Source organism: Oncorhynchus clarkii, chromosome 2 (assembly GCF_045791955.1).
Source record: "Oncorhynchus clarkii lewisi isolate Uvic-CL-2024 chromosome 2, UVic_Ocla_1.0, whole genome shotgun sequence".
Taxonomy (NCBI): domain Eukaryota; kingdom Metazoa; phylum Chordata; class Actinopteri; order Salmoniformes; family Salmonidae; genus Oncorhynchus; species Oncorhynchus clarkii.
The window spans coordinates 87,055,355-87,082,960 of NC_092148.1; the positions used below are offsets into that span (position 1 = coordinate 87,055,355).

At 45.7% G+C, this 27,606-nt stretch overlaps 1 protein-coding gene across 1 annotated transcript in view; it reads right to left on the reverse strand.

Moving 5' to 3' along the window:
* LOC139375429 (contactin-1a-like) overlaps positions 1-27,606 on the reverse strand; it is a 227,053-nt gene that overhangs the window by 104,128 nt on the left and 95,319 nt on the right. The window contains exons 10-21 of the mRNA XM_071117212.1: positions 25,430-25,611; positions 23,574-23,698; positions 22,187-22,304; positions 20,119-20,269; positions 16,756-16,883; positions 15,095-15,267; positions 13,004-13,127; positions 9,663-9,824; positions 5,051-5,200; positions 3,571-3,641; positions 2,090-2,324; positions 341-444 (exon numbers count right to left, since the gene is read on the reverse strand). Of these exons, the coding sequence (XP_070973313.1) occupies positions 341-444; positions 2,090-2,324; positions 3,571-3,641; positions 5,051-5,200; positions 9,663-9,824; positions 13,004-13,127; positions 15,095-15,267; positions 16,756-16,883; positions 20,119-20,269; positions 22,187-22,304; positions 23,574-23,698; positions 25,430-25,611 (1,723 nt within the window). The remainder of the gene's footprint in view (positions 1-340; positions 445-2,089; positions 2,325-3,570; positions 3,642-5,050; positions 5,201-9,662; positions 9,825-13,003; positions 13,128-15,094; positions 15,268-16,755; positions 16,884-20,118; positions 20,270-22,186; positions 22,305-23,573; positions 23,699-25,429; positions 25,612-27,606) is intronic.

A 27,606-nucleotide genomic window follows, 5' to 3' on the forward strand; every position in this document is an offset into this window, starting at 1 on the left:
AGGAGGAGAGGGGGAGAAGAGGAGAGAGGGGCGAGAGGAGGAGGTGATGGAGAGAGGGGCAAGAGGGAGGAGAGGAGGAGAGAGGGGGAAGAGGGTCACAGAAAGTCAATATACTGTGTACCCTATTACAGGGCCTAAAATATGTCCTGGTAAGATAATAATGTTAAAGAAAATGTCCTTATCATGTACCTCACTGTGCAGGTGCAAATACAATGGAGAACTCCAGCGACATAACTAAGAGTTAGTCGAGTGTTTTGAGGTCTCTGGATTGATGCATACAGGCTTCTTCTCCTCTCTAATATCCAGTCATGTTACTCCTCCTAGACACAGTAGTACTGACCTGGTATCCTTCAACAGTGTGCTGGGTGACAGGGAGCCACCACACAATGGCCTCAGTGGCAGACAGCGCCCTGGCCTCCACACTGGTAGGGGCTTCGGATGGCACTGGTGGCACACACAGAGATATCATTTAAGACAATATGAGACAGAGAGAGAGACAGCGAGAGACTTTTGTAAACTTTTGTTTATTATCTATTGGACTTGCTTTGGCAATGTAAACATATGTTTCCCTTGCAGAGTAAAGCCTCTGTCAAAGTATTCCCTCCACATAAACAATCTACAGTTAGTGTAGATTGTTTATGAATGTAATCTGCCCTTTATTTCATGTTGGTACCCAGTCTGACCCTGCCTATGCAGTCCTCTCTCAGTCTTGGTAAGGAGGCATCTGTTAATAAGAGGCATTAATCATTGCCTAGAACAAGCTCAGCGACAGAAATATCTTTCACATATTCTTTTCCCATACACTTTCCTCTGAGTTATGACCCATGACACACTCCCAGTGTATCTGCTCCAGGAGAGAGAGAGAGAGAGAGAGAGAGAGAGAGAGAGAGAGAGAGAGAGAGAAAGAGAGAGAGAGAGAGAGAGCGAGAGAGAGAGAGAGAGAGAGAGAGAGAGAGAGAAACAGACAGAGATTGTCATCCAGCAAGAAACCTGGTATAGAGGAGACGGACCCACTGGTTGCCCTCTAGGTTACAGAGAGCTGGTAGTCCCATCCACCAAACTACCAGGTGTGAAACAGGGAAGGGACTCAGGGGATATGCTAATTTGGTATAGAGCAGACCTAACTCACTCCATTAAATTAATCAAAACAGGAACATTTTACATTTGGCTAGAAATTCAAGAGGAAATGATCTTAACAGAGAAAAATGTCCTCCTGTGTGCTACCTCTATCCCCCCCCCCCCCCCCCTTTAATGAAGACAGCTTCTCCATCCTAGAGGGGGAAATCAATCATTTCCAGGCCAAGGGACATGTACTAGTCTGTGGCGACCTAAATGCCAGAACCGGACAAGAACCTGACACACTCAGCACACAGGGGGACAAACACCTGCCTGCAGGTGACAGCATTCCCTCCCCCATATGCGGGGGAGAGTGAGAGAGAGTGAGAGAGAGAGTGAGAGAGAGAGAGAGTGAGACAGACAGACAGACAGACAGACAGACAGACAGACAGACAGAGAGCTGTCCACACGTCATCAGGCTCGGCTCAAACTTAACACTTCTACTCTCTTTTACACTCTCAAACAGCGTTACCACGGCAACTGAGCATCTCTCCATAACCCCGGGTTGCCCATGGTTATCTTGATTGTCTGTCAGCTGAAGTTAATAAGTGGGCTGAATGCTTGACATCCCTGGGGGCGAATTATCAGCTTTCTGGTTCATGCTGCTACAGAGATCATGATAATCCCACTCTGATGAGGGATGGAGGAGGGAGGGAGGTGAGGGAGGGAGAGTAGGAGGGAGATGAGGGTAGGAGGGAGGTGAGGGTAGGAGGGAGGTGAGGGTAGGAGGGTTGGAGGGAGGGGGGTGGAGGGAGGGGGGTTGGAGGGGGGTTGGAGGGAGGTGAGGGTGGGAGGGAGGAGGGAGGTGAGGAGGGAGGTGAGGCTGGGAGGGAGGAGGGGTTTCTAAAGAGACCCCCGTCTCTCTATGTTGTGGACAGAGTACAATGATCTGTGGTCCGTTTTTCTGTTTTCCCACATATAATTAAGGTTGGGCTTTCCATGAGGAGGAAGCTGATCCTAGATCTGTGCTTACCGTCTTGTGCAGAGTAGATAACAGCCGTGAGACTATAGGGGCCTTCTCCTTTAATGTTGAAAGCCTTGACTTTGACCTGGAACTCTGTGGAGGCGGGGATGGATGAGTCTTTGTGGACGTAATGCTTAGCCTCGGGGTCTGCCACAGTCACCTTCATCCAGTCGTAGACATCGTGGGGCTTGAAGGCGATGATGTAGCCAAAGTTGCGGCCGTAGTAGTACTGCGGCTGCACCGGCTGGAGGTAGAGGGAACGGAAAATAGAGTTGAGTAATTAACAATAAGAGAACGATCCACACAGGACCTTGTTGTCTATCGACAGGCGGTGTCACCTCTTGATGGTCCATCCTTGCTGACAGAGTTATGCCAAGTGACAAGAAAATGTCCAGGATCAAAATAAGGAGTTATAATCTCTCTTAAACTGGTTTATATAATATATAATATTATTCTAGTTATCATGACGACTGTGTCTCTAAGAGACTGTTTGTTCCAAAGTTATGACAGCCTTATTATAAGTCCAGCCTCTCCCCTGCCTCACTTCCTTGATTTATTAAACCAGCCTATCCAGCCTCTCTCCTGCCTCACTTCCTTGATTTATTAAACCAGCCTATCCAGCCTCTCTCCTGCCTCACTTCCTTGATTTATTAGACCAGCCTATCCAGGCTCTCCCCTGCCTAACTTCCTTGATTTATTAAACCAGCCTATCCAGCCTCTCCCCTGCCTCACTTCCTTGATTTATTAGACCAGCCTATCCAGCCTCATCTCCTAGCTTGGCTCAGGCCCCATCAAACCAAATGTCCTGCAAGATGTACATGCATCAAGCACTGCTAACACACACACACACACACACACACACACACACACACACACACACACACACACACACACACACACACACACACACACACACACACACACACACACACACACACACAACCTACAGCCTCATCACATCAACCAACTGCTGTAGGATTGATGCTGCCATACAAAAGCACTTCTGGTTGACAGTCATTCCTTCAAGCCGTACTGTTATGGACGTGCTGTGGTCTGACATCTATTCTCTCCTCTTCTTCCAGGAACATAGCTTCCTCTAGGAACGGGTGGCAGGTAGCCTAGTGGTTAAGATCATTGGGCCAGTAACCGCAAAATCGCTGGTTCAAATCCCTAGGTGAAAAATCTGTCAATGGGCCCTTGAGCAAGGTACTCAACTCTAATGGCTCTGGATAAGAGCATCTGCTAAAATGTAAAAATAGCTAACATAGCTATTCAGCACTGCCTTGCAAGAAGGGCATAGCAAAAAAAAAACATGCATCTTGCACATGCTGCAGTTTAATTTGAATTGAAATCAAACTTCTGCTCTTGCTTGTTTCCATTGGCTGGCTGCTGTCAGATCAGATTTAGGAGAAAAGCTGAGTTTGTGGCCACAGTCCACTGGCAGAGACAGAAATATAGATGGCATCTTGGCTAGATGATCCTAGACCTACCGTCCAAGTGATGGTCAGCTCCTTGCTGGTCCCGCCACCACCGCCAATGTCTGAGGGCGCCACCACGGGAACTACAACGAGACAGGAGATGCCAAGCTCTGAGTTCACATTCACAGGCCAGTATTCACAAAGCACATCTGAGTGTTGAGCTAGGATAGTTGATCACAGAGTGCTGATCTAGGATCAGGTCCTGCCTGTCGATATAATCATATTCATTACGATCAAAAAAAGGTCAAACTGATCCTAGTCCTACTCTGAGACTCTTCGTGAACACTGGCCATTGTCCACACAGCACAATGCCAAACAACATATACGGTAACCTTCAGTTGGCACTAGTTCTAATGCAGCATCAGCTTTATAAAATAACATCAATGTCTCTAGTGCTGCCAGTTTCAACACCTTAAATGTTCCTATGGGACCGATGTCACACTGGCTTTCCATCTTCTAATCTCATCTGTCATGGTTTAGTAAGATGTGTTCTGCTATATCATCTGTCATGGTTTAGTAAGATGTGTTCTGCCATCTCATCTGTCATGGTTTAGTAAGATGTGTTCTGTCATCTCATCTGTCATGGTTTAGTAAGATGGGTTCTGCCATCTCATCTGTCATGGTTTAGTAAGATGTGTTCTGTCATCTCATCTGTCATGGTTTAGTAAGATGTGTTCTGTCATCTCATCTGTCACGGTTTAGTAAGATGTGTTCTGTCATCTCATCTGTCATGGTTTAGTAAGATGGGTTCTGCCATCTCATCTGTCATGGTTTAGTAAGATGTGTTCTGCTATCTCATCTGTCACGGTTTAGTAAGATGGGTTCTGCCATCTCATCTGTCATGGTTTAGTAAGATGTGTTCTGTCATCTCATCTGTCATGGTTTAGTAAGATGTGTTCTGTCATCTCATCTGTCATGGTTTAGTAAGATGTGTTCTGTCATCTCATCTGTCATGGTTTAGTAAGATGTGTTCTGTCATCTCATCTGTCATGGTTTAGTAAGATGTGTTCTGTCATCTCATCTGTCATGGTTTAGTAGAGTGGTGTAAAGTACTTAAGTAAAAATACTTGAAAGTACTACTTAAGCAGTTTTTTGTCTGGTTTGCTTATTATAAGGAATTAGAAATTATTTATATTTTACATTTACTTTTGATACTTAAGTATATTTAAAATTAAATACTTTTAGACTTTTACTCAAGTAGGATTTTACTGGGTGACTTTCACTTTTACTTGAGTCATTTTCTATTAATTAAGGTATATTTACTTTTACTCAAGTATGACAATAAGGTAAATTTTCCACCACTGGTTTAGTAAGATGTGTTCAAGCAAATATTATTGTTTTTAGAATTGTTACTTTAGGCCTACATTTTCAAATGTTAAACTAAAAACCAGATCTCCTGTGTTAGTCTGCTGAGCTATAGCCTAGGCATTAGCTGGGGTAGCAAAGACTTCAGGATGCCATGATGGTTCAGCAGCAGCTCCGTTACCCTTACCAGCCTCCAACGTGGTGACTTTGGGTGAGGGGCTGCTGGGGTCTCCTGTCCCCAGGGTGTTGGTGGCTATCACCCTAAACTCATACTCTGTCCAGGGAAACAGGTCCACCACCGTGGCTGTCTCTGCATTGCCTTCCACATCCGGAGGGGCTACAAAGACAGAGATACAGTGCATTCAGACCTCTTGCCTTTTTCCACATTTTGTTAAGTTACAGCCTTATTCTGATTTTTTTTTTTATCCTCATCAATCTACATATAATACCCCATAATGACAGAGTAAAAACAGGTTAAGTAATTTTTGCAAATGTTTTGAAAATAAAAAACTGAAATACCTTATTTACATAAGTATTCATACCCTTTGCTATGAGAATTAAAGATGGCGCCATAGAACATGGCTGACGTTTTACATTCTCCCAACCAACTGTGCAATTTTGTTATTTTTTTGCATTTTGTGTTAACTTCTTTTTTTACTTATTGTGTACATAATGCTGCTGTTACCGTCTCCTATGACCGAAAATAACTTCTGGAAAAGCGATTACTCACCGCGGACTGGAAGAGTCCTTTTCCTTTAACGAGTCCAACGAGAAGGATATCCTGCTTTCACTGGAACAGGCCCAGATCCACGCATTTTGCGTGAAGAAAATATGGTGGGAAAGGGGACGCAGATCGGGGATCCTTCTGAGAAGCCGGAGGCGAATGAGTAAACTCCCAATGCCTTCCATCCTCCTTGCTAATGTGCAATCGTTAGAAAATAAAATTGATGACCTACTATTAAGATTATCCTATCAAAACTGTAACATCTTATATTTCACCGAGACGTGGCTGAACAAAGAAACAGACAATATAGAGCTGGCTGGATTTTCCATGCACCGGCAGAACGAAGATGCTACCTCTGGTAAGACGAGGGGTGGGGGGGTGTCTTTTTGTCAATAACAGCTGGTGCGCGATGTCTAATATTAAAGAAGTCTCGAGGTATAGCTCGCCTGAGGTAGAGTACCTTATGATAAGCTGTAGACGACACTATCTACCAAGAGAGATCTCATCTATATTACCCGTAGTCATCTATTTACCACCACAAAGCGAAGATGGCACTAAGAACGCTCTCAACCAACTCTATAAAGCCATAAGCAAAGAAGAAAATGCACACCCAGAAGCGGCACTCCTAGTGGCCTGGGACATGTGCAACAAGGGAAAAGAAAATCCTAGACCACCTTTACTCCACACACAGAGATGCATACAAAGCTCTCCCCGGCCATCCATTCAGCAAATCTGACCATAATTCTGTCCTCCTGATTCCTGCTCACAAGCAAAAACTAAAGCAGGAAGTACCAGTGATTAGCTCAATACGGAAGTGGTCAGATGACACGGATGCTACACCACAGGACTGTTTTGCTAGCACAAACTGGAAAATGTTCCGGGATTCATCCAATGGCGTTGAGGAATATACCACCTCAGTCATCGGCTTCATCAATAAGTGCATCGATGACGTCGTCCCCACATTGACTGTACGTACATATCCCAACCAGAAGCCATGCATTACAGGCAACATCCACATCGAGCTAAAGGCTAGAGCTGTCGATTTCATGGAGTGGGAGATTAGTCCGGACAATTATAAAAAATCCTGCTATGCCCTCAGACGAACCATCAAACAAGCAAAGTGTTAATACAGGATTAAGATTGAATCATACTATACCGGCTCTGACGCTCGTTGGATGTGGCGAGGCTTGAAAACTATTACGGACAACAAATGGAAACCCAGACGTGAGCTGCCCAGTGACGCGAGCCTACCAGACGAGCTAAATGCCTTTTATGCTAAATGCCTTTTATGCTCGCTTCGAGGCAAGCAACACTGAAGCATGCACGAGAGCACCATCGGTAGCCGATGTGAACAAAACCTTTAAACAGATCAACATCCACAAATCCGTGGGGCCAGACGGATTACCAGGACGTGTACTCAAAGCATGCGCGGACCAACTGTCAAGTGTCTTCACTTCATTTTCAACCTCTCCCTGACGAGTCTGTAATACCGACATGTTTCAAGCAGACCACCATAGTCTCTGTGCCCAAGGAAGCGAAGGCGACCTGCCTAAATGATTACTGCCCCGTGGCACTCACGTCGGTAGCCATGAAGTGCTTTGAAAGGCTGGTCATGGCTCACATCAACAGCATCCTCCCGGACACCCTAGACCCACTCCAATTCCCATAACGCCCCAACATATCCACAGATGACGCAATCTCAATCTCACTCCACACTGCCCTTTCCCACCTGGACAATAGGAACACCTATGTGAGAATGCTATTCATTGACTACAGCTCAGCGTTTCACACCATAGTGCCCTCAAAGCTCATCACTAAGATAAGGACCCTGGGACTAAACACCTCCCTCTGCAACTGGATCCTGGACTTCCTGATGGGCCGCCCCCAGGTGGTAAGAGTAGACAACAACACGTCTGCCATGCTGATCCTTAACACTGGGGCCCCTCAAGGGTGTGTACTTAGTCCCCTCCTGTATTCCCTGTTCACCTACGACTGTGTGGCCAAACACGACTCCAACACCTTTATTACGTTTGCTGACGACACAACAGTGGTAGGCCTGATCACCGACAACGATAAGATGGCCTATACAGAGAAGGTCAGAGAACAGTCAGTGTGGTGCCAGGACAACAAGCTCTCACTTAATGTGAGCAAGACAAAGGAGCTGATTGTGGACTACAGGAAAAGGCGGGCTGAACAGGCCCCAAATAACATCGACAGGACTGTAGTGGAGCGGGTCGAGAGTTTCAAGTTCCTTGATGTCCACATTACCAACAAACTATCATGGTCCAAACATACCAAGACAGTCGTGAAGAGGGCATGACAAAACCTTTACCACCTCATGAGACTGAAAGGATTTGGCATGGGCCCCCATAATCTCAAAAGGTTCTACAGCTGCACCATCGAGAGCATCCTGACCGGTTGCATCACCGCCTGGTATGGAAACTGCTCGGCATCTGACCGTAAGGCACTACAGAGGGTAGTGCGAATGGCCCAGTACATCACTGGGGCCAAGCTTCCTGCCATTCAGGACCTATATAATAGGCGGTGTCAGAGGAAAGCCCATAACATATGAACTACCGCACAGCAAGCGGTACCGGAGCGCCAAGTCTAGGACCAAAAGGCTCCTCAACAGCTTCTACCCCTAAGCCATTAGACTGCTGAACAACTCATAAAAATCACCACCGGACAATTTACATTCTTCTTGAACTGCACTGTTGGTTAAGGGCTTGTAAGTAAGCATTTCACGGTAAAGTCTACACTTGTTGTAGTCGGCGCATGTGGCAAATAAAGTTTGATTTGATTTGAGACTCGAAATTGAGCTCAGGTACATCCTGTTTCCATTGATCGTCCTTGTTTCTACAACTTGATTGGAGTCCACCTGTGGTAAATTCAATTGATTTGACATTATTTGGAAAGGCACACACCTGCCTATATAAAGTCCCACAGTTGGCAATGCATGTCAGAGAAAAAACCAAGCCATTAGATTAAAGGAGTAGAGCCCCCCGAGACAGGATTGTGTCGAGGTACAGATCTGGGGAAGGGTACCAAAATATTTCTGCAGCATTGAAGGTCCCCAAGAACACAGTGGCCTCCATCATTCTTAAATAGAAGAAGATTGGAACCACCAAGACTCTTCCTAAAGCTGGCTGCCCGGCCAAACTGAACAACCGGTGGAGAAGGGCCTTGGTTAGGGAGGTGACCAAGAACCTGATGGTCACTCGGACAGAGCCCCAGAGTTCCTCTGTGGAGATGGAAGAACCTTCCAGAAGGACAACCATCTCTGCAGCACTCCACCAATCAGGCCTTTATGGTAGAGCGGCCAGATGGAAGCCACTCCTCAGTTAAAGGCACATGACAGACCGCTTGGAAACAAGATTGAAACTCTTAGGCCTGACTGTCAACTGGAAACCTGGGACCATACCTACGGTAAAGCATGTTGGTGGCAGCAACATGCTGTGGGGATGTTTTTCAGTGGCAGGGACATTACCAACAACGTTTAAAAAACGTTGAATTGCTTTGAATTATGGGGTATTGTGTGCAGATTGTGAGGAATTGCACTGTACACAGAAACCCATAGTATCACCTCAGAGAAGTATCAGAGAAATCAGCATAACATTGTGTGTTAAAATGCTGCCAGCACGCGGACGTCTTTTTCATACAAGTTGAATTACATCGGTGCTACAGTACAGCGCCTAAAGACTAACGCACAGAACTTGTTTTGCATTCTGTGTAAAAGCTGACCTAGGACTTGGTGCCTGTGAGGAACTGATGTGTGGTTTCAGTCTCTGCACGGTTTGCTTCTTTTGGAGATCCACCATGTGTCTATCTATGTACCTAGCTCTTAGCCAGAGCTGGCACCAGAGCCGGCTCTGTTCGACGCTCCGGTTTATTTGACCAGTCGCTGGTGTTCATGGGGTTTATTTGATGTATTTTGTTGGATAGACAGAAAAGCTTGGAGAGGAGACACTGATATAGTTTCTAAAAGTGGCGGCACATACTGCAAGATCAGACCTACACATTTAGGGTATTTATTTGACCAGTCTACAATATGGACGGTGGTATTTATTTAACTCACATGTGGTGGCATCTCTCCAGTCTTCCTTAGAGAACCAGTCCCGGCATTGGACGGTGTATTTAGAGATGGGGCTGTGGTTGTCTGCTCCACTGCTCCAGATCAGACGGACACTCTTGTTCCTGATCTCCTCCACACGTACCCCACCTGGAGGCCCAGGGGGACCTAGGGGGGGAAGAGGGGGAACGGAGGGGGGAGAAGGGGGAACGGAGTAGGAACGGGGGGAGGAGGGGGAGCGGAGGGGGAGGAGGGGGTTGAGAGGTTTGATGGGTGATAATTGTTACAAAAATACACAGCAAATACAGGCATACACACGTCGCATAATCCAAAACAAAACCAACAAGATTAACCAATGTTTCAATATCCTGCTCGTGGAAGAAGATTTGGCAAGATGTCTTGCCTGCTAAGACTACAATAATGGAATCTGTTTGATGCATAAAAACAGCACAACACCAGGCTGTAAAACAGCACATCAAAACCAGGCTGTAAAACAGCACATCAAAACCAGGCTGTAAAACAGCACATCAAAAACAGCACATCAAAACCAGGCTGTAAAACAGCACATCAAAAACAGCACATCAAAACCAGGCTGTAAAACAGCACATCAAAACCAGGCTGTAAAACAGCACATCAAAACCAGGCTGTAAAACAGCACATCAAAACCAGGCTGCTAAGACTACAATAATGGAATCTGTTTGATGCATAAAAACAGCACAACACCAGGCTGTAAAACAGCACATCAAAACCAGGCTGTAAAACAGCACATCAAAACCAGGCTGTAAAACAGCACATCAAAAACAGCACATCAAAACCAGGCTGTAAAACAGCACATCAAAAACAGCACATCAAAACCAGGCTGTAAAACAGCACATCAAAACCAGGCTGTAAAACAGCACATCAAAACCAGGCTGTAAAACAGCACATCAAAACCAGGCTGTAAAAGAGCACATCAAAAACAGCACATCAAAACCAGGCTGTAAAACAGCACATCAAAACCAGGCTGTAAAACAGCACATCAAAACCAGGCTGTAAAACAGCACATCAAAACCAGGCTGTAAAAAAGCACATCAAAAACAGCACATCAAAACCAGGCTGTAAAACAGCACATCAAAACCAGGCTGTAAAAGAGCAAATCAAAAACAGCACATCAAAACCAGGCATTTCCGCTGAAGTTACACTTTTACCAGATCATTCAGTCTTAGATTGGTGGATTAACACATTACTTAGGGTATTGACAAATCAACCAAGCCTAAAAGCCAGGGAGAGAGACATTTTTAATCTACTGTTTTTCTTGGTAGTTTTGCCCTTCCTGGAGGAGAGAGAGAGGACTAGAAAGACTGTCTAATAGAAAACCCAGACTGTTGGGGTGAGTCACTCCCTCTCTGACAATCTCCCTCTCTCTCAACCCACAGCTTTAGCCTCAGACGGCCCCAGAAATCAAGCAGGATTTGCTCTTTCATGTTTGCCACAGAATCCACCCAGAGAACTAAGGTGATTAGACTGTAGACTGCCAGAGAACGAGAGACGTGTGTGTGTGTGTGTGTGTGTGTGTGTGTGTGTGTGTGTGTGTGCGTGCGTGCGTGCGTGCGTGCGTGAAGAAGCCCGGGGTTGTTTTACTGGAACATTTAGTGACATCTTTCACACAAATGAGTCAATTTTCATGCTTTTTGTATTGTTGTGTGGAAGCGGACTGGTGAATAGAGCAAGCTCTGAATCCGTCTCGGTGCAGGCCAGGGTCTGTGCAATGGGACAAGCTCCAGAGACAGACTAGTTTATTATGAATGGCATATGGGAGAAAAGTATCATTTAACAGTCAAATACAAAATTCTAAGCCACTGCGTTTTTCGGTTTTTCCCCCATTGAAAGACAACAATACGTTGCTGTAATACGCAGACGTATTCAGATACAGCTCGTATTATTATCATGGAGCTATAATAAGATAGTAATAATGAGATGGTGATGGTAAAATACAGGTGCTGTGAGCTGTTTCTCTGGTGTAATCTAAATCTACTTCCTGGTTGTCAGAATTGATAAATGGTCATCTTTCATCTCCTTCCTGTCTGTGTGTTGACACTCCATTTAAGCAAGCCAGGGTCTCTGCCTTGTTTTGATTTGACTGTACTCTGGGATCGTTGTCGTAGCCTGAGCCCATTCACCTGCCCATCTGTCAGCCCCTGCTTCAAAAGAACCACCACGAGGGCACGATGAGGATCACCTCACACAGACTCTACGTTCCAAATGGGACCCTATTCCCTTTATAGTGCACTACTTTTAACCAGGACTCTGGTCGAAAGTAGTGCACTATATAGGGAATAGGGTGCCATTTGGGACACCGCCCGGATCACTGCTTTCTCTGCTAGAGCTCTTAGCCTCATTCTGAAGAGACTTTTTCCACTAAGGGAAAGGTTATATTTAGGGGTCTATGGGAGTAGTGTACGGGCTGTAAAGACAAGGCTTCACTCAGCAGGTATAGTGGAGGTGAAAACATGAATCATCATGGCGGCATTACGGAGTACAGTATGACAGACATCACCTTGGAAACGTACTGTAGGAGTTTAGTGCACACATATTAGCTTCAAGGGAAATAGAATGCCAAACAGAAATGACTAAAAAGAGACAGTTCTCTGGCTACCAAAGAACACAAACACCGGAGAATTACATTCTCAAGCTCTTTGAGGAGGCGACATAAAAAACCTTTCCGGGAGATATCTACAGCAGTGTGTTTAAAAATGCCATGGTGTGAGACTGTAACATGTGCCTCCTCCTCAGTGGTTGACCAGGCTCCAAGACAGAAGACATTTACTCCTACAGTGGAATTTCCACCACTGTGACGGAGCCACGGAGCTGACAGACCAACCAGCAAAGCAGCCACGGTCTGGTTACTCTGGATAGACTTATAACCCCTTACACCCACACGCGCACATATGCACACACACACACTTCATAAAATTATTTGTGCCCAATAAAGTAGTAAAAATAAAATTTTTGCAGGCTATTTTATGACACCCCCTCTGTGAGAGTTTAGTTTGAAGGTGCTGCTGTGTCCTTCAGAGGGCATCTCATCTTCCCTTAATAATATGGGAAGCAGAAATGAGATGTCTGATTAATAAACCAATAGACGAAGCAGAAATGAGATGTCTGATTAATAAACCAATAGACGAAGCAGAAATGAGATGTCTGATTAATAAACCAATATATGGAGCAGAAATGAGACAAAACACAGGGTGGACTGAGAGAGTGAAAAATGTGCATCAATCATCTCCTACTCTCTGTCTAGCCCTTCACCCACCTCCCACCCAACTCTAGTTTGCGTGTGCGTGTGTGTGTGTGTACATGTGACGTACCTCTGACGACCAGGTCAGCGGATGCGGAGACGTTGTCCACGGGGGTCTGGGCGGTGCAGGTGTAACGTCCAGAGTGATTCAGCTGGGTGTTCTTGATGATCAGCTCTCCACTGGACCCACCATTCTGAACAGGACAGTACAATCTTCAATTAGTACAACCATTTCAGTTAGTGCAAGCCAAGGTTTGTATTTCATTTTACTTCCTGAATTGACTGAATTTAAATGAATTGTTGCAAACACCTACTCTTCCACAACACTCTTTATGTCAAATCAAATTCCATTTCATAGGTCACATACACATGGTTAGCAGATGTTATTGTAAGTGTAGCACGGTGTCACACGGTCTATTGGTACAATCTATAGGTTTTTGATAATAGTAACACTATGGCCATTGGAAACAGTAGCATGAACTCCTGCTATGACAGCTGTGCCCCCTGCACTTTTAATTAGCCCGGTAGCATGGGAGCTACTATACCAAGACTGCAACTTCCTGAGTCCTGAGGGCTAGCATGGGAGCTACTATACCAAGACTGCAACTTCCTGAGTCCTGAGGGCTAGCATGGGAGCTACTGTACCAAGACTGCAGCTTCCTGAGTCCTGAGGACTAGCATGGGAGATACTATACCAAGACTGCAACTTCCTGAGTCCTGAGGGCTAGCATGGGAGCTACTATACCAAGACTGCAACTTCCTGAGTCCTGAGGGCTAGCATGGGAGCTACTATACCAAGACTGCAACTTCCTGAGTCCTGAGGGCTAGCATGGGAGCTACTATACCAAGACTGCAGCTTCCTGAGTCCTGAGGACTAGCATGGGAGCTACTGTACCAAGACTGCAGCTTCCTGAGTCCTGAGGACTAGCATGGGAGCTACTATACCAAGACTGCAACTTCCTGAGTCCTGAGGGCTAGCATGGGAGCTACTATACCAAGACTGCAGCTTCCTGAGTCCTGAGGACTAGCATGGGAGCTACTGTACCAAGACTGCAGCTTCCTGAGTCCTGAGGACTAGCATGGGAGCTACTGTACCAAGACTGCAACTTCCTGAGTCCTGAGGACTAGCATGGGAGCTACTATACCAAGACTGCAACTTCCTGAGTCCTGAGGACTAGCATGGGAGCTACTATACCAAGACTGCAGCTTCCTGAGTCCTGAGGGATATAGTCTTGTTTGCCAGACTCATGGTTCTACATATAGGAGGAATACAGCGATCTGAACATCCAGATCAGGAGAACTACAGGGAGCCTTTACCGTGGGGCCGTCAACCCTCCTGCCCTTCGTTTGAAGAATATAACATAGAGGATCTGTAGTATTATCAATGGGAAGATTTCATAGACAGAATATTTGATCACAGTGGCCTGCAGAATATCTGCAGTAGCCTTTCGCTGTTTGTTAGTGCTAGGGAATTGTCATGGTCCTCACGATACAATATTATCACTGTCACTTAGATGCCAATATGTATTGCGATTCTCATGATGAAATATGTATTGCAATTCAATACTACAATTGTATTCAGATTTGATGTTCCAAACATATTGCTCACTATACTGTATGTCTGCTGCAGAGAGAGAAGAGAGAGCATGAGAAAACGAGTTTTGATCAGTCATGTAAATAAAAGTGCTGAAAACATTTTGGCTCACTATTTAAAAAGAAGATGGAGACTAGATATCGATGAAAAAATACCAGCGTTTTGGAGCATGTATAGCCGACTAGCGCTAACTAACTCTACCTCCAATAGAAAAATACAAAAATAATGCATATATTTACTTAATCATCAATCAGAACCGTTATAGAGAGTGGTGCATGCCTCCAGTCTGCGGAATGACAGATGGTGAATGCTGAGACTGTTCTGGCAGAGAGTGGGTCACGTCATTCATAATGTACGAGAAAGGAAACTGCAGTTAAACTGATATAGTATACAGGGCGTCAGCAGTCAGCAGTCCATGGGTCTTTTAGTAACTGACGCTAAATGGGTATCAGGGAGTTATAGTGGTATTATAAGTAGTACAGCATTACACCAAAGGAATATTTCTGCCATACCCGGGATTTGAACCGTCAACACTAAGATTTCTGGCCTGCTTTTTTAATCTCTTACCGGGTTGCGTTCATAGTGGGACCCGTCCCGGTCGAAGTCGATGGAGCGGCCGTCCATGGTCCAGACGAACGTGATGTCCAGCGATGAGTCATGTGATGCGGCACACTGCATGCTGGCGCTCTCGCCCGCCGTCACGTCCGCGTTGGACGGAGCCAAGGTGATCTTAGTGGCCTCTGGTGAGAAAAAGGGGTGGTCAGTCTTAACAGCAACGTGTGTTCTTGCCGATTATTATTATTTTGGTTTACCGTTATTTAACTTGGCAAGTCAGTTAAGAACAAATTCTTATTTTCAATGACGGCTTAGGAACAGTGAGCTAACTGCCTGTTCAGGGGCAGAACGACAGAACAACCTTGTCAGCTCGGGGATTTGAACTTGCAACCTTCAGGTCACTAGTCCAACGCTCTAACCACTAGGCTACCCTGCCGCCCCGATTAGAAGAACAATGTGCAAAAATCTGCATTTAATGTACCGTGATAAAGAATTCTCCACTAATACCAGCCTGGTCTTTCAGACCTAAAACGTGGGGAAATATTTGTCGTTTGTATAGTGTGAGAACAGTGGAGGCTACTGAGGGATGAACGACTCATAATAATGGCCGGAACAGAGTAAATGGAATGGCATCAAACACCTGGAGACCATGTATTTGATGTATTTAATACCATTCCACTAATTCCACTCCAGTCATTAAGGTGCCACCAACATCCTATGAGTGAGAGAGTCTGTGTAAGAATGTACTGATGTGAACAAGAGGTGGAGCAGTGGGCAGTGGCAGTGATCATATCTGACCAGTAGAGGGGGTTGAAGGGTAAGGTATTGATCACAACAGGGGCTCTGTCCACAGTTCATTTAGTTCAAAATTGTACATCCTATAAAAAAAAACCTTGTCAGATCTCATCTGAGGTGTTGGCTATGAGGGGTGAGTAATAGAGTGATAGCATGTATCACTACTGGCTCCCTGGGACCCCGCCCCCTGAAGCCCAGCCCCCTGAGACCCCGCCCCCTGAGACCAAGCCCCCTGAAGCCCAGCCCCCTGAGACCATGCCCCCCAAAGCCCCGCCCGTGAGACCCTGCCCCCTGAGACCCCACCCCCTGGGACACCATAACTCAGTCTCATAAGACTGATGAAGGTCAGATAGGCGTTCTGTGTGCGAGCGATGGTAGTGATTGTGAAATGGCGCGAGCCTCAAGGCGACTCAGTAACAATGTTTCCCAGTTTGAATCCCAGAGATGAACCAGCAGCCAGAGGCTACTGGCTTCAATATGCCATGTGCTACCTACTGCCATTGTGCCCTTGAGCAAGGCTCTTAACCCTCATCACTGGTCCCCTGAGGTCCATAAACTCAGTCAGAGGAGGCTGACGGACTGGAGGTCAGATGGGTGTTTCTATGTGTGAATAATGAGTTTATGAGTCTGGTTCAGAGAAGGGCAGGGCAGCTGCCCTGTGGTGGGTCTGTGTGTGTTGTGTCCGTGTGTGTGTGTGTGTAGTGTCTGTGTGTGTTGTGTCCGTGTGTGTGTTGTGTCCATGTGTGTGTGTGTAGTGTCTGTGCGTGTGTAGTGTCTGTGTGTGTGTGTAGTGTCTGTGCGTGTGTAGTGTCTGTGTGTGTGTGTGTGTGTGTGTGTGTGTGTGTGTGTGTGTGTGTGTGTGTGTGCATGCAGCTTGCCTGTGATAGAGAGGAAGCCTGTGCTGTTGGCCTTGCCCCGGTCATTCTCAGCAAAACAGGTGTAGCGCCCCTCGTCTGCCCTGGTCACATTCAGGATCTCCAGACTACCATCCTCCCAGATTAACATCCTGATGAAGGAAACAAAACATATGATCTCTAGACTACCATCCTCCCAGATTAACATCCTGATGAAGGAAACAAAACATAATGTCAGTGTCCTAAATACACACAGAGAGCAAACCCCTTAGACATGATTGAATGGCAACACACTTATTCACAACAGCCTGAATGGAAAGCTCCTGCATGTGGACATCTCTCACAGAATGAGGCATTTATTTATTCCTCTTCTCTATTCTCATTTCTCAGAAAGTTATTTTAGCTATGGTGGGAGATGGCTGAGAGTGATTTGGGTAGCTGTAGAAGGGGAGATGGCTGAGAGTGATTTGGGTAGCTGTAGAAGGGGAGATGGATGAGTGATTTGGGTAGCTGGAGAGGGGGAGATGGATGAGAGTGATTTGGGTAGCTGGAGAGGGGGAGATGGCTGAGAGTGATTTGGGTAGCTGGAGAGGGGGAGATGGCTGAGAGTGATTTGGGTAGTTGGAGAAGGGGAGATGGATGAGAGTGATTTGGGTAGTTGGAGAAGGGGAGATGGATGAGAGTGATTTGGGTAGCTGGAGAGGGGGAGATGGCTGAGAGTGATTTGGGTAGCTGGAGAGGGGGAGATGGCTGAGAGTGATTTGGGTAGTTGGAGAAGGGGAGATGGATGAGAGGAGAGTGATTTGGGTAGTTGGAGAAGGGGAGATGGATGAGAGTGATGTGGGTAGTTGGAGAAGGGGAGATGGATGAGAGTGATGTGGGTTGATTGAGAGGGGGAGATGGCTGAGAGTGATTTGGGTAGTTTGGTTAGTTGGAGAAGGGGAGATGGCTGAGAGTGATTTGGGTAGTTTGGTTAGTTGGAGAAGGGGAGATGGCTGAGAGTGGTTTGGGTAGTTTTGGTATTTGGAGAGGGGAGATGGCTGAGAGTGGTTTGGGTAGTTTTGGTATTTGGAGAGGGGAGATGGCTGAGAGTGACGTGGGTTGTTGGAGAAGGGGAGATGGCTGAGAGTGATATGGGTAGTTGGAGAAGGGGCGATGGCTGAGAGTGATGTGGGTAGTTGGAGAAGGGGCGATGGCTGAGAGTGATTTGGGTAGTTGGAGAAGGGGAGATGGATGAGAGTGATATGGGTAGTTGGAGAAGGGGCGATGGCTGAGAGTGATGTGGGTATTTGGAGAAGGGGCGATGGCTGAGAGTGATGTGGGTAGTTGGAGAAGGGGAGATGGCTGAGATTGATATGGGTAGTTGGAGAAAGGGAGATGGCTGAGGGTATTGTGGGTAGTTGGAGAGGGGAGATGGCTGAGAGTGATTTGGGTAGTTGGAGAAGGGGAGATGGATGAGAGTGATTTGGGTAGTTGGAGAAGGGGAGATGGCTGAGAGTGATTTGGGTAGCTGGAGAAGGGGAGATGGATGAGAGTGATTTGGGTAGCTGGAGAGGGGGAGATGGCTGAGAGTGATTTGGGTAGTTGGAGAAGGGGAGATGGATGAGAGTGATTTGGGTAGCTGGAGAGGGGGAGATGGCTGAGAGTGATTTGGGTAGTTGGAGAAGGGGAGATGGATGAGAGTGATGTGGGTTGATTGAGAGGGGGAGATGGCTGAGAGTGATTTGGGTAGTTTGGTTAGTTGGAGAAGGGGAGATGGCTGAGAGTGGTTTGGATAATTGTGGTATTTGGAGAGGGGAGATGGCTGAGAGTGATGTGGGTAGATAGAGAGGGGGAGATGGCTGAGAGTGATTTGCGTAGTTTGGTTTGTTGGAGAGGGGGCGATGGCTGAGAGTGATGTGGGTTGTTGGAGAAGGGGAGATGGCTGAGAGTGATATGGGTAGTTGGAGAAGGGGCGATGGCTGAGAGCGATGTGGGTAGTTGGAGAAGGGGAGATGGCTGAGAGTGATATGGGTAGTTGGAGAAGGGGAGATGGCTGAGTGTGATATGGGTAGTTGGAGAAGGGGAGATGGCTGAGAGTAGTGTGGGTAGTTGGAGAAGAGGAGATGGCTGAGAGTGATGTGGGTAGTTGGAGAAGGGGAGATGGATGAGAGTGATATGGGTAGTTGGAAAAGGGGAGATGGCTGAGAGTGATTTGGGTAGCTGGAGAGGGGGAGATGGATGAGAGTGATTTGGGTAGCTGGAGGGGGGAGATGGCTGAGAGTGATTTGGGTAGTTGGAGAAGGGGAGATGGATGAGAGTGATTTGGGTAGCTGGAGAATGGGAGATGGCTGAGAGTGATTTGGGTAGTTGGAGAAGGGGTTGCTGGAGAGGGGGAGATGGCTGAGAGTAATGTGGGTAGTTGGAGAAGGGGCGATTGCTGACAGTGATACGGGTAGTTGGAGAAGCGGAGATGGCTGAGAGTGATATGGGTAGTTGGAGAAGGGGCGATGGCTGAGAGTGATATGGGTAGTTGGAGAAGGGGAGATGGCTGAGAGTGATATGGGTAGTTGGAGAAGGGGAGATGGCTGAGTGTGATATGGGTAGTTGGAGAAGGGGAGATGGCTGAGAGTGATGTGGGTAGTTGGAGAAGGGGAGATGGCTGAGAGTGATGTGGGTAGTTGGAGAAGGGGAGATGGCTGAGAGTGATGTGGGTAGTTGGAGAAGAGGAGATGGCTGAGAGTGATATGGGTAGTTGGAGAAGGGGAGATGGCTGAGTGATGGTTCTTAGTGACGGCAGATTATCCTTGTTTTGTGGTTGAGGAACGGAGGAGGGGAGGGGCTTACAGAGCCAGACTCTCTCTGTCCTGTCTGATGAGCTTCAGACCAGGCTTAATGTCAGCTACTGACAGGGAGAAGTGTGAAGCAGAGCAGAGCACAGCCCTCACTGACAAAAACATTCATCCCCATTACCCCATTACCAAGCTAAAGGGATAGAGGACAGTAGTGCCAGGAAATGTAGAGAAGTCAAACACACACATACACACACACACCACACACACACACACACACACACACACACACACACACACACACACACACACACACACACACACACACACACACACACACAGACACACACACACAGACGCAAGTAATGGATTCTCAGAGACATTATACGCTACACTATAATGACCTAAATGTGTCTCATAAACAAATAGAAACCTTCCGACTAGAGTCTAATCCAGACAAAATGTCAACACATTATCTTAAAACCAAATACAAAACCTTTCCCCAAAAAAATATTTAGAGGAGTTATGAGCAGAGGAGGGGAGTTGTCAATGGCCTCCAGGAATAGTGAACGGACCTCAGTAAATAAACACAGACGGATCCCAACCCGTTGCTGACCTGCTGGAGTTGAAGAGGAGTTCAGAGCCCTTGCTCCAGGACAAGGAGGCTTTGGGAGCAGCTTTAGGTCTACACTCTAGGACCACACGGCCGTTCTTAGCCCCCAGGATCCTCCTCTTTACTGGGTTATGCTCAAACGTCGGGGCGCACGCTGGGGAGAGTCAGAAAGAGGATATTAATATTGAGCATGGGCAACTGAGAAAAACACATTTAAGGCCATGTGGCAAACAACAAATGCAGGCACAATTTAAAAATATATATTATATGCTGTATATATAAAAATATATAATTTATTAATCTGTTTATTCATGTCTTGAAAAAGATATCAGACAGAAGCATGTTGGGACACTACATGACCAAAAGTATGTAGACACCTGCTCGTCGAACATCTCATTCCAAAATCATGGGCATTAATAATAAGTTGATCCCCCTTTTGCTGCTATAACAGCCTCCACTCTTCTGGGAAGGCTTTCTACTAGATGTAGGAACATTGCTGCTATAATAGCCTCCACTCTTCTGGGAAGGCTTTCTACTAGATGTAGGAACATTGCTGCTATAATAGCCTCCACTCTTCTGGGAAGGCTTTCTACTAGATGTAAGAACATTGCTGCTATAATAGCCTCCACTCTTCTGGGAAGGCTTTCTACTAGATGTAAGAACATTGCTGCTATAATAGCCTCCACTCTTCTGGGAAGGCTTTCTACTAGATGTAAGAACATTGCTGCTATAATAGCCTCCACTCTTCTGGGAAGGCTTTCCACTAGATGTTGGAACATTGCTGCGGGGACTGATGTTGGGCGATTAGGCCTGGCTTGCAGACGGCGTTCCAATTCATCCCATTTCGATGGGGTTGAGGTTAGGGCTTTGTGAAGGCCAGTCAAGTTCTTCCACATCGATCTCAACAAACCATTTCTGTATGGACCTTGCTTTGTGCATGGGGACATTGTCATGCTGAAACAGGAAAGGGCCTTCCCCAAACTGTTGCCACAAAGTTGGAAGCACAGAATTGTCTAGAATTTCAGTGTATGCTGTAATGTTAATATTTCCTTCACTGGAACTAAGGGGCCAAGCCTGAACCATGATAAACAGCCCCAGACCATTATCGATCCTCCACCAAACTTTACAGTTGGCACTATGCATTGGGGCAGGTTCTCCTGGCATCCACCAAACCCAGATTCATCACTCCAGAGAACGCGTTTCCACTGCTCCAGAGTCCAATGGCGGCAAGCTTTACACCATTCCAGCCGACGCTTGGCATTGCACATGGTGATCTTAGGCTTGTATGAGGCTGCTCGGCCATGGAAACCCATTTCATGAAGCTCCCAACGAACAAGTTCTTGTGCTGATGTTGCTTCCAGAGGCAGTTTGGAACTCGGTAGTGAGTGTTGTACCGAGGACAGACGATTTTTAGGTGCCACGCACTTCAGCACTCGGCGGTCCTGTTCTGTGAGCTTGTGTGGCCTACCACTTCGCGACTGAGCCGTTGTTGCTCCTTGACGTTTCCACTTTATAATAACAGCACTTACATTTGACCAGCTCTAGCAGGGCAGAAACTTGACGAACTGACTTGTTGGAAAGGTGGCATCCTATGACTGTGCCACATTGAAAGTCACTGAGCTCTTTAGTAAGGCCATTCTATTGCCAATGTTTGTCTATGGAGATTGCATGGCTGTGTGTTCCATTTTATACACCTGTCAGCAACAGGTGTGGCAGAAATAGCCGAATCCACTAATTTGAAGGGGTGTCCTCATACTTTTGTATACATAGTGTGTACAATATAGTATGTATAGTGTACGGTATGTGTGTGAGTGTGTGTTTACTTAGGTTCATGCTTCATTACCATAATTAGAAACAGTTTGGGATCAAGTCACCGCTGAAAAGGGCGAGCTGTCAGTTTACTGGAATATGTTGTTTGTTTGATTGTTCTTCAACATGTATAACACAAAGTTAATTAGTCTAGTGTAGGGACCTTTCATCTTTGGCCAATCACAATCCGTCTGAAGGCTTTAACACATGCAACACTGCATTGGACGCAGCCACGCATAATCAGACAGACTATTTAACTCACCAATCACACGCAGCTCTGCGTCAGCATAGACGACTCCATGCCGATTCTCCGCTCTACACTGGTACATCCCAGAGTCCTCAAACGTCAGTCCTCTGAACTTCAGATCATGTTTATCGTACTGTGGAAACGGAATAAATAAATATGAAACAATTATAATACGCATTTCAAAATTACAATAACATATTTTTATATGGTATTACTACATGTTATAATAGGGCATGTTGATGTCTCAATGACAATAAGTGTAATGTTGACAATGTTGAAATTAAAACATCAAAATACTTTTGAAATGTAGGAATACTAAATGCATGCAAAATGTAATTAACTAGCATCCCTCAGCATTTCAATGGGTTTATCTGACTTGATGAAAACATCATTAATACATGATGAAGTATCAAGTTACATTGACATCAAAGTCCTCCCTCCCACTCTGTGCTGCCTGCCTGCCTGCCTGCCTGGGTCTCTTTCAGGAGGAGGGTTGGTGTGACAGTTACTATGGCAGTGAGTTATGCAACCTCTGGGCTGGCACACTCAGAAAATACAAGAGGTACCTCTCCTCTCCTCTCCTCTCCTCTCCTCTCCTCTCCTCTCCTCTCCTCTCCTCTCCTCTCCTTCTCTGACATTCTCTGAGAAACAACAAGAGCTACCTTCTCCTGAGTCTTAACACTGTGCCCTGTGTTCAGACTCTGAAGAGTACCCCTGTCACAACTGTGCCACCCTGATGCTGGCTGCTGACCTTGGTAGAGAGGGTAGTGCTTTTCTACCTAAGGGACCTGGCTTTTCACACTACTGAGCCGAACCGAGCCGAGCCAAACCAAGCTGGCCTGGTTATGCATTTATCATAGTTGCTGGAACACTATTGCCGGCTAACCCAAACCACACTTCATATAGTATTTTGTCTTCATATAGTATTTTGTAAACATATAGTATTTTGTGTTCATATAGTATTTTGTCTTCATATAGTATTTTGTCTTCATATAGTATTTTGTCTTCATATAGTATTTTGTCAACATAGTATTTTGTCAACATACAGTATTTTGTCTTCATATAGTATTTTGTCAACATATAGTATTTTGTAACATATAGTATTTTGTCAACATATAGTATTTTGCTTTCATATAGTATTTTCCAGTGCGGTTCCAAAAGCTATGGTGGGTGCTTAACCAGGCCAGCTCAGCACAGCTCGCTCATCTCAGTCCAGCTCTGCTCAGCTCTGTTCAGCTCAGTCCAACTCTGCTTGTCTCTGTTCAGCTCAGCCCAACTCTGCTTGTCTCTGTTCAGCTCAGCCCAACTCTGCTCTGCTCGGCTCTGTTCTGCTCAGCACAGCTCTGCTCAGCTATGTTCAGCTCAGCCCAGGAGTGTTAAAAGGGTATGTGAAAGGACTTACCGGGTAGCCGTTCTTGAGCCAGTGGACGTGGGGCTTGGGCTTGCCGCTGGCCTCACAGGACATGGTGTAGTCACTGCTGATGTCCCGCTCTGTACTGCTGATGGACTCTGTCCACTCTGGGAAGGCTGGAATGGAGATGAGGAAAGGAGACTGTACAGTACGTGTACGACGTCTGAGTCCTAACTTGAAATCATGTGTACGAGGCCTGAGTCCTAATTTGAGATCACGTGTACGAGGCCTGAGTCCTAACTTGAAATCACGTGTACGAGGCCTGAGTCCTAACTTGAAATCATGTGTACGAGGTCTGAGTCCTAACTTGAAATCACGTGTACGAGGCCTGAGTCCTAACTTGAAATCATGTGTACGAGGCCTGAGTCCTAATTTGAGATCACGTGTACGAGGCCTGAGTCCTAACTTGAAATCATGTGTACGAGGCCTGAGTCCTAATTTGAGATCACGTGTACGAGGCCTGAGTACTAACTTGAGATCAGCGCACAACATCAATGCATGATTCATGTGAAAATCTGAGTTAAGAGTGAATGACTCAAATTAGGACTAAGCCCTGAGAGAAGAGGCGTTGAATAATAACAATTTGTAAGTCAATGACTTGCAACTACAAAGCTGGGGAGTATATACTGTATTATAAACTGGGAGGTTCGTTTCATTGTGCTTAAGAACAGCCTTTAGCAGTGGCATATTGACCAGAAACCACACCTCCTCGGTGTTACGTTCCCCAGTTTATGTGTTGTAGTTTGTGTATTTGCATGTGTTTATTTCAGGAAATGGCTTCCTGAAATCCCTCAAGCAGCTGATTGGTCGACTCCAGGGCTAATTGGAGAGCTGACCCCGCCCCCTCATCAAGACGCAGCTGTCCAATTACCTGATTCCTTCTGAAGCTATATAAAAGCCAGTGTTCTGTTCAGGAGAGAGAGATTTTGGAGGTAGGGATTGCTGAGAGAGATTTTGCTGAGGTCATTGCAGAGCGATTGTTTGTGATAGAGATTTGCTAGAGATATTTTGCTGGGAGGTCATTGCTGGGAAGTTGGTATGTTTTGTGAGTTTGTTGCTCAGATAGAGCTTATTTGATGTACTTTGTTTCTTAGTTTGTTTGTGAAATTGTTTAATATTCTGTTTCATTTGTTCCCAGGGGAGAAGGGGAAGGCACCTTGGGAGTGCTTAGGCAAGAGGCCCGCGGGCATACATATACCCGTAGTATATTCACTGTCTAGGCACACTAGGTAAGACCTGTGCGTACCACCCCCTGTATTTTGGTTAGGGCACCAGGTGGTGCTAAATTAGGTAAGTAGTGGCAGGTAAGATAGGAGAGGGGGGGGGGGGGGGCTTTGAGATTTACTTTCTTTGCTTTGGTTCCGTCCAGCCCCTTTTCCCCATATTACCGTGTAAAGGAATAAAGTCCTTGTAAAACGGTACCACATTCTGCCTGTTGTCATCCTTACTCGCACCTACAGTCCATACCTCTTTCACTTCACAGAGAGTTTAGTTGTAGCAGGGTGTTGCGTTCCCTCTTCATAGAGGCGAGCGTAACACTCGGGCCTTATTGCTTCATTATAAATCCGATCCCTGAATGCTGATTGGCTGAAAGCCATTGTATATAAAACTGTATGCACCAGGTATAACAAAACATTTATTTGTATTGCTCTAATTACGCTGGTAACCAGTTTATAATAGCAATAAGGCACCTCAGTGGGTTGCCAATATACCACGGCTAAGGGCTGTATCCAAGCACTCAGAGTTGCGTTGTGCATAAGAACAGCCCTTAGCCGTGGTATTTTGTCAATATACCACAACCTCTCTGGCCTTATTGCTTAATTAGTAGACTAGAGACAGGGCCCTACCTTCTACAGAGACCCGAGCCCGGTGCCAGTCCTTCCCTTTGGAGTTGAGGGCCTCACACTCGTACGTCCCCTCGTCCTCATACTGCACGTGGTACAGTTGGAGGTGGGCCCCTGCCATGCTGACTTCATGATTGGTCGGCAGCTCTCCGTCCATCTTCCTCCAGCGGATCTGAGGGATGGGGCTGTGGAGAGGGGAGGAGTTAAGACATACAGTATACTGTGCCTTGCAAAAGTATTCATTCCCTTTAGCTTTTTTCCTATTTTGTTGCATTACAACCTGTAATTTAAATAGATTTTTAATTGGATTTCATGTAATGGACATACACAAAATAGTTCAAATTGGTGAAGGTACTCTGGTCAGATGAGACTAGAATGTAGCTTTTTTGCCATCAAGGAAACGCTATGTCTGGCGCAAACCCAACATCTTTCATCACCCCGAGAATACCATCCCCACAGTGAAGCATGGTGGTGGCAGCATCATGCTGTAGGGATGTATTTCATCTGCAGGGACTGGGAGACTGGTTAGATCTGAAGGAATGATGGATGGAGCTAAATACAGGGAAATTCTTAAGGGAAACCTGTTTCAGTCTTCTAGAGATTTGAGACTAGGGCAGAGGTTCACCTTCCAGCAGGACAATGACCCTAAGCATACTGCTGAAGCAACACTCGAGTTGTTTAGGTTGCACATTTAAATGTCTTGGAATGACCTAGTCAAAGCCCAGATCTCAATTCAATTGAAAATATGTGGTATGACTTAAAGATTGCTGTACACCAGCAGAACCCATCCAACTTGAAGGAGCTGGAGCAGTTTTGCCTTGAAGAATGGGCAATAATCTCAGTGACTAGATACATACCCAAAGAGACTTGCAGCTGTAATTGCTGCAAAAGGTGTCTCTACAAAGTATTGACTTTAGGGGGGTGAATAGTTATACACCCTCAAGTTTTCAGTTTTTTGTCTTATTTCTTGTTTGTTTCACACATTTTTTTTTAGCATCTTCAAAGTGGTAGGCATGTTGTGTTAATCAAATGATACAAACCCCCCGCCAAAAAAACTATTTTAATTCCAAGTTGTAAGGCAACAAAACAGGAAAAATGCCAAGGGGGGTGAATACTTTCGCAAGACACTGTAAACACATAGCTTTGTCATGTGAATATTTACACACAGTGCATTACAATAAACCACGTCATACTCTAGGTCTGAGCAAGGATCAAATCAAATAAAATAAAATGTTATTTGTCACATGCGCCGAATATGCTCCTTTAACCAACGATGCAGTTTAAGAAATAGAGTTAAGAAAATATTTACTAAATAAACTAAAGTACATGTAGGTAGTTGTAAAGGCACTATGCATAGATAAACAGCGAGTAGCAGCAGTGCAAAATCAAAGGGAGGGTGGGGGGTGTCAATGTAAATAGTCCTGGTGGCCATTTGATTAATTGTTCAGCAGTCTTATGGCTTGGGGGTAGAAGCCTTTTGATCCTAGACTTGGTGCTCCGGTACCGCTTGCTGTGCGGTAGCAGAGGGAACAGTCTATGACTTAGGGGGCTGGAGTCTTTGACAATTTTTTGGGCTTTCCTCTGACACCGCTTAATATATAGAGTATCAGTCAGAAGTTTGGACACACCTACTCATTCCAGGGTTTTTCTTTATTTGTTACTATTTTCTACATGAAATAACCCATATGGAATCATGTAGTAACCAAAAAAAAGTGTTAATCACAGTAGCCACACTTTGCCTTGATGACAGCTTTGCACACTCTTCCCATTCTCTTAACCAGCTTCATGAGGTAGTCTGGAATGCATTTCAGTTGACAGTTGTGTGTTAATTTGTTGAATTTCTTTCCTTCTTAATGTGTTTGAACCAATCAGTTGTGTTGTGACAAGGTAGGGGTGGTATTCAGTAGATAGCTCAATTTGGTAAAATACCAAGTCCATATTATGACAAGAACAGCTCAAATAAGCAAAGAGCAGTGCAGTTGCAAAACCATCAAGCGCTATGATGAAACTGGCTCTCATGAGGACCACCACAGGAATGGAAGACTCAGAGTTACCTCTGCTGCAGAGGATAAATTCATTAGAGTTACCAGCCTCAGAAATTGCAGCCCAAATAAATGCTTCACATAGTTCAAGTAACAATCACATGTCAACATCAACTGTTCAGAGGAGACTGTGTGAAT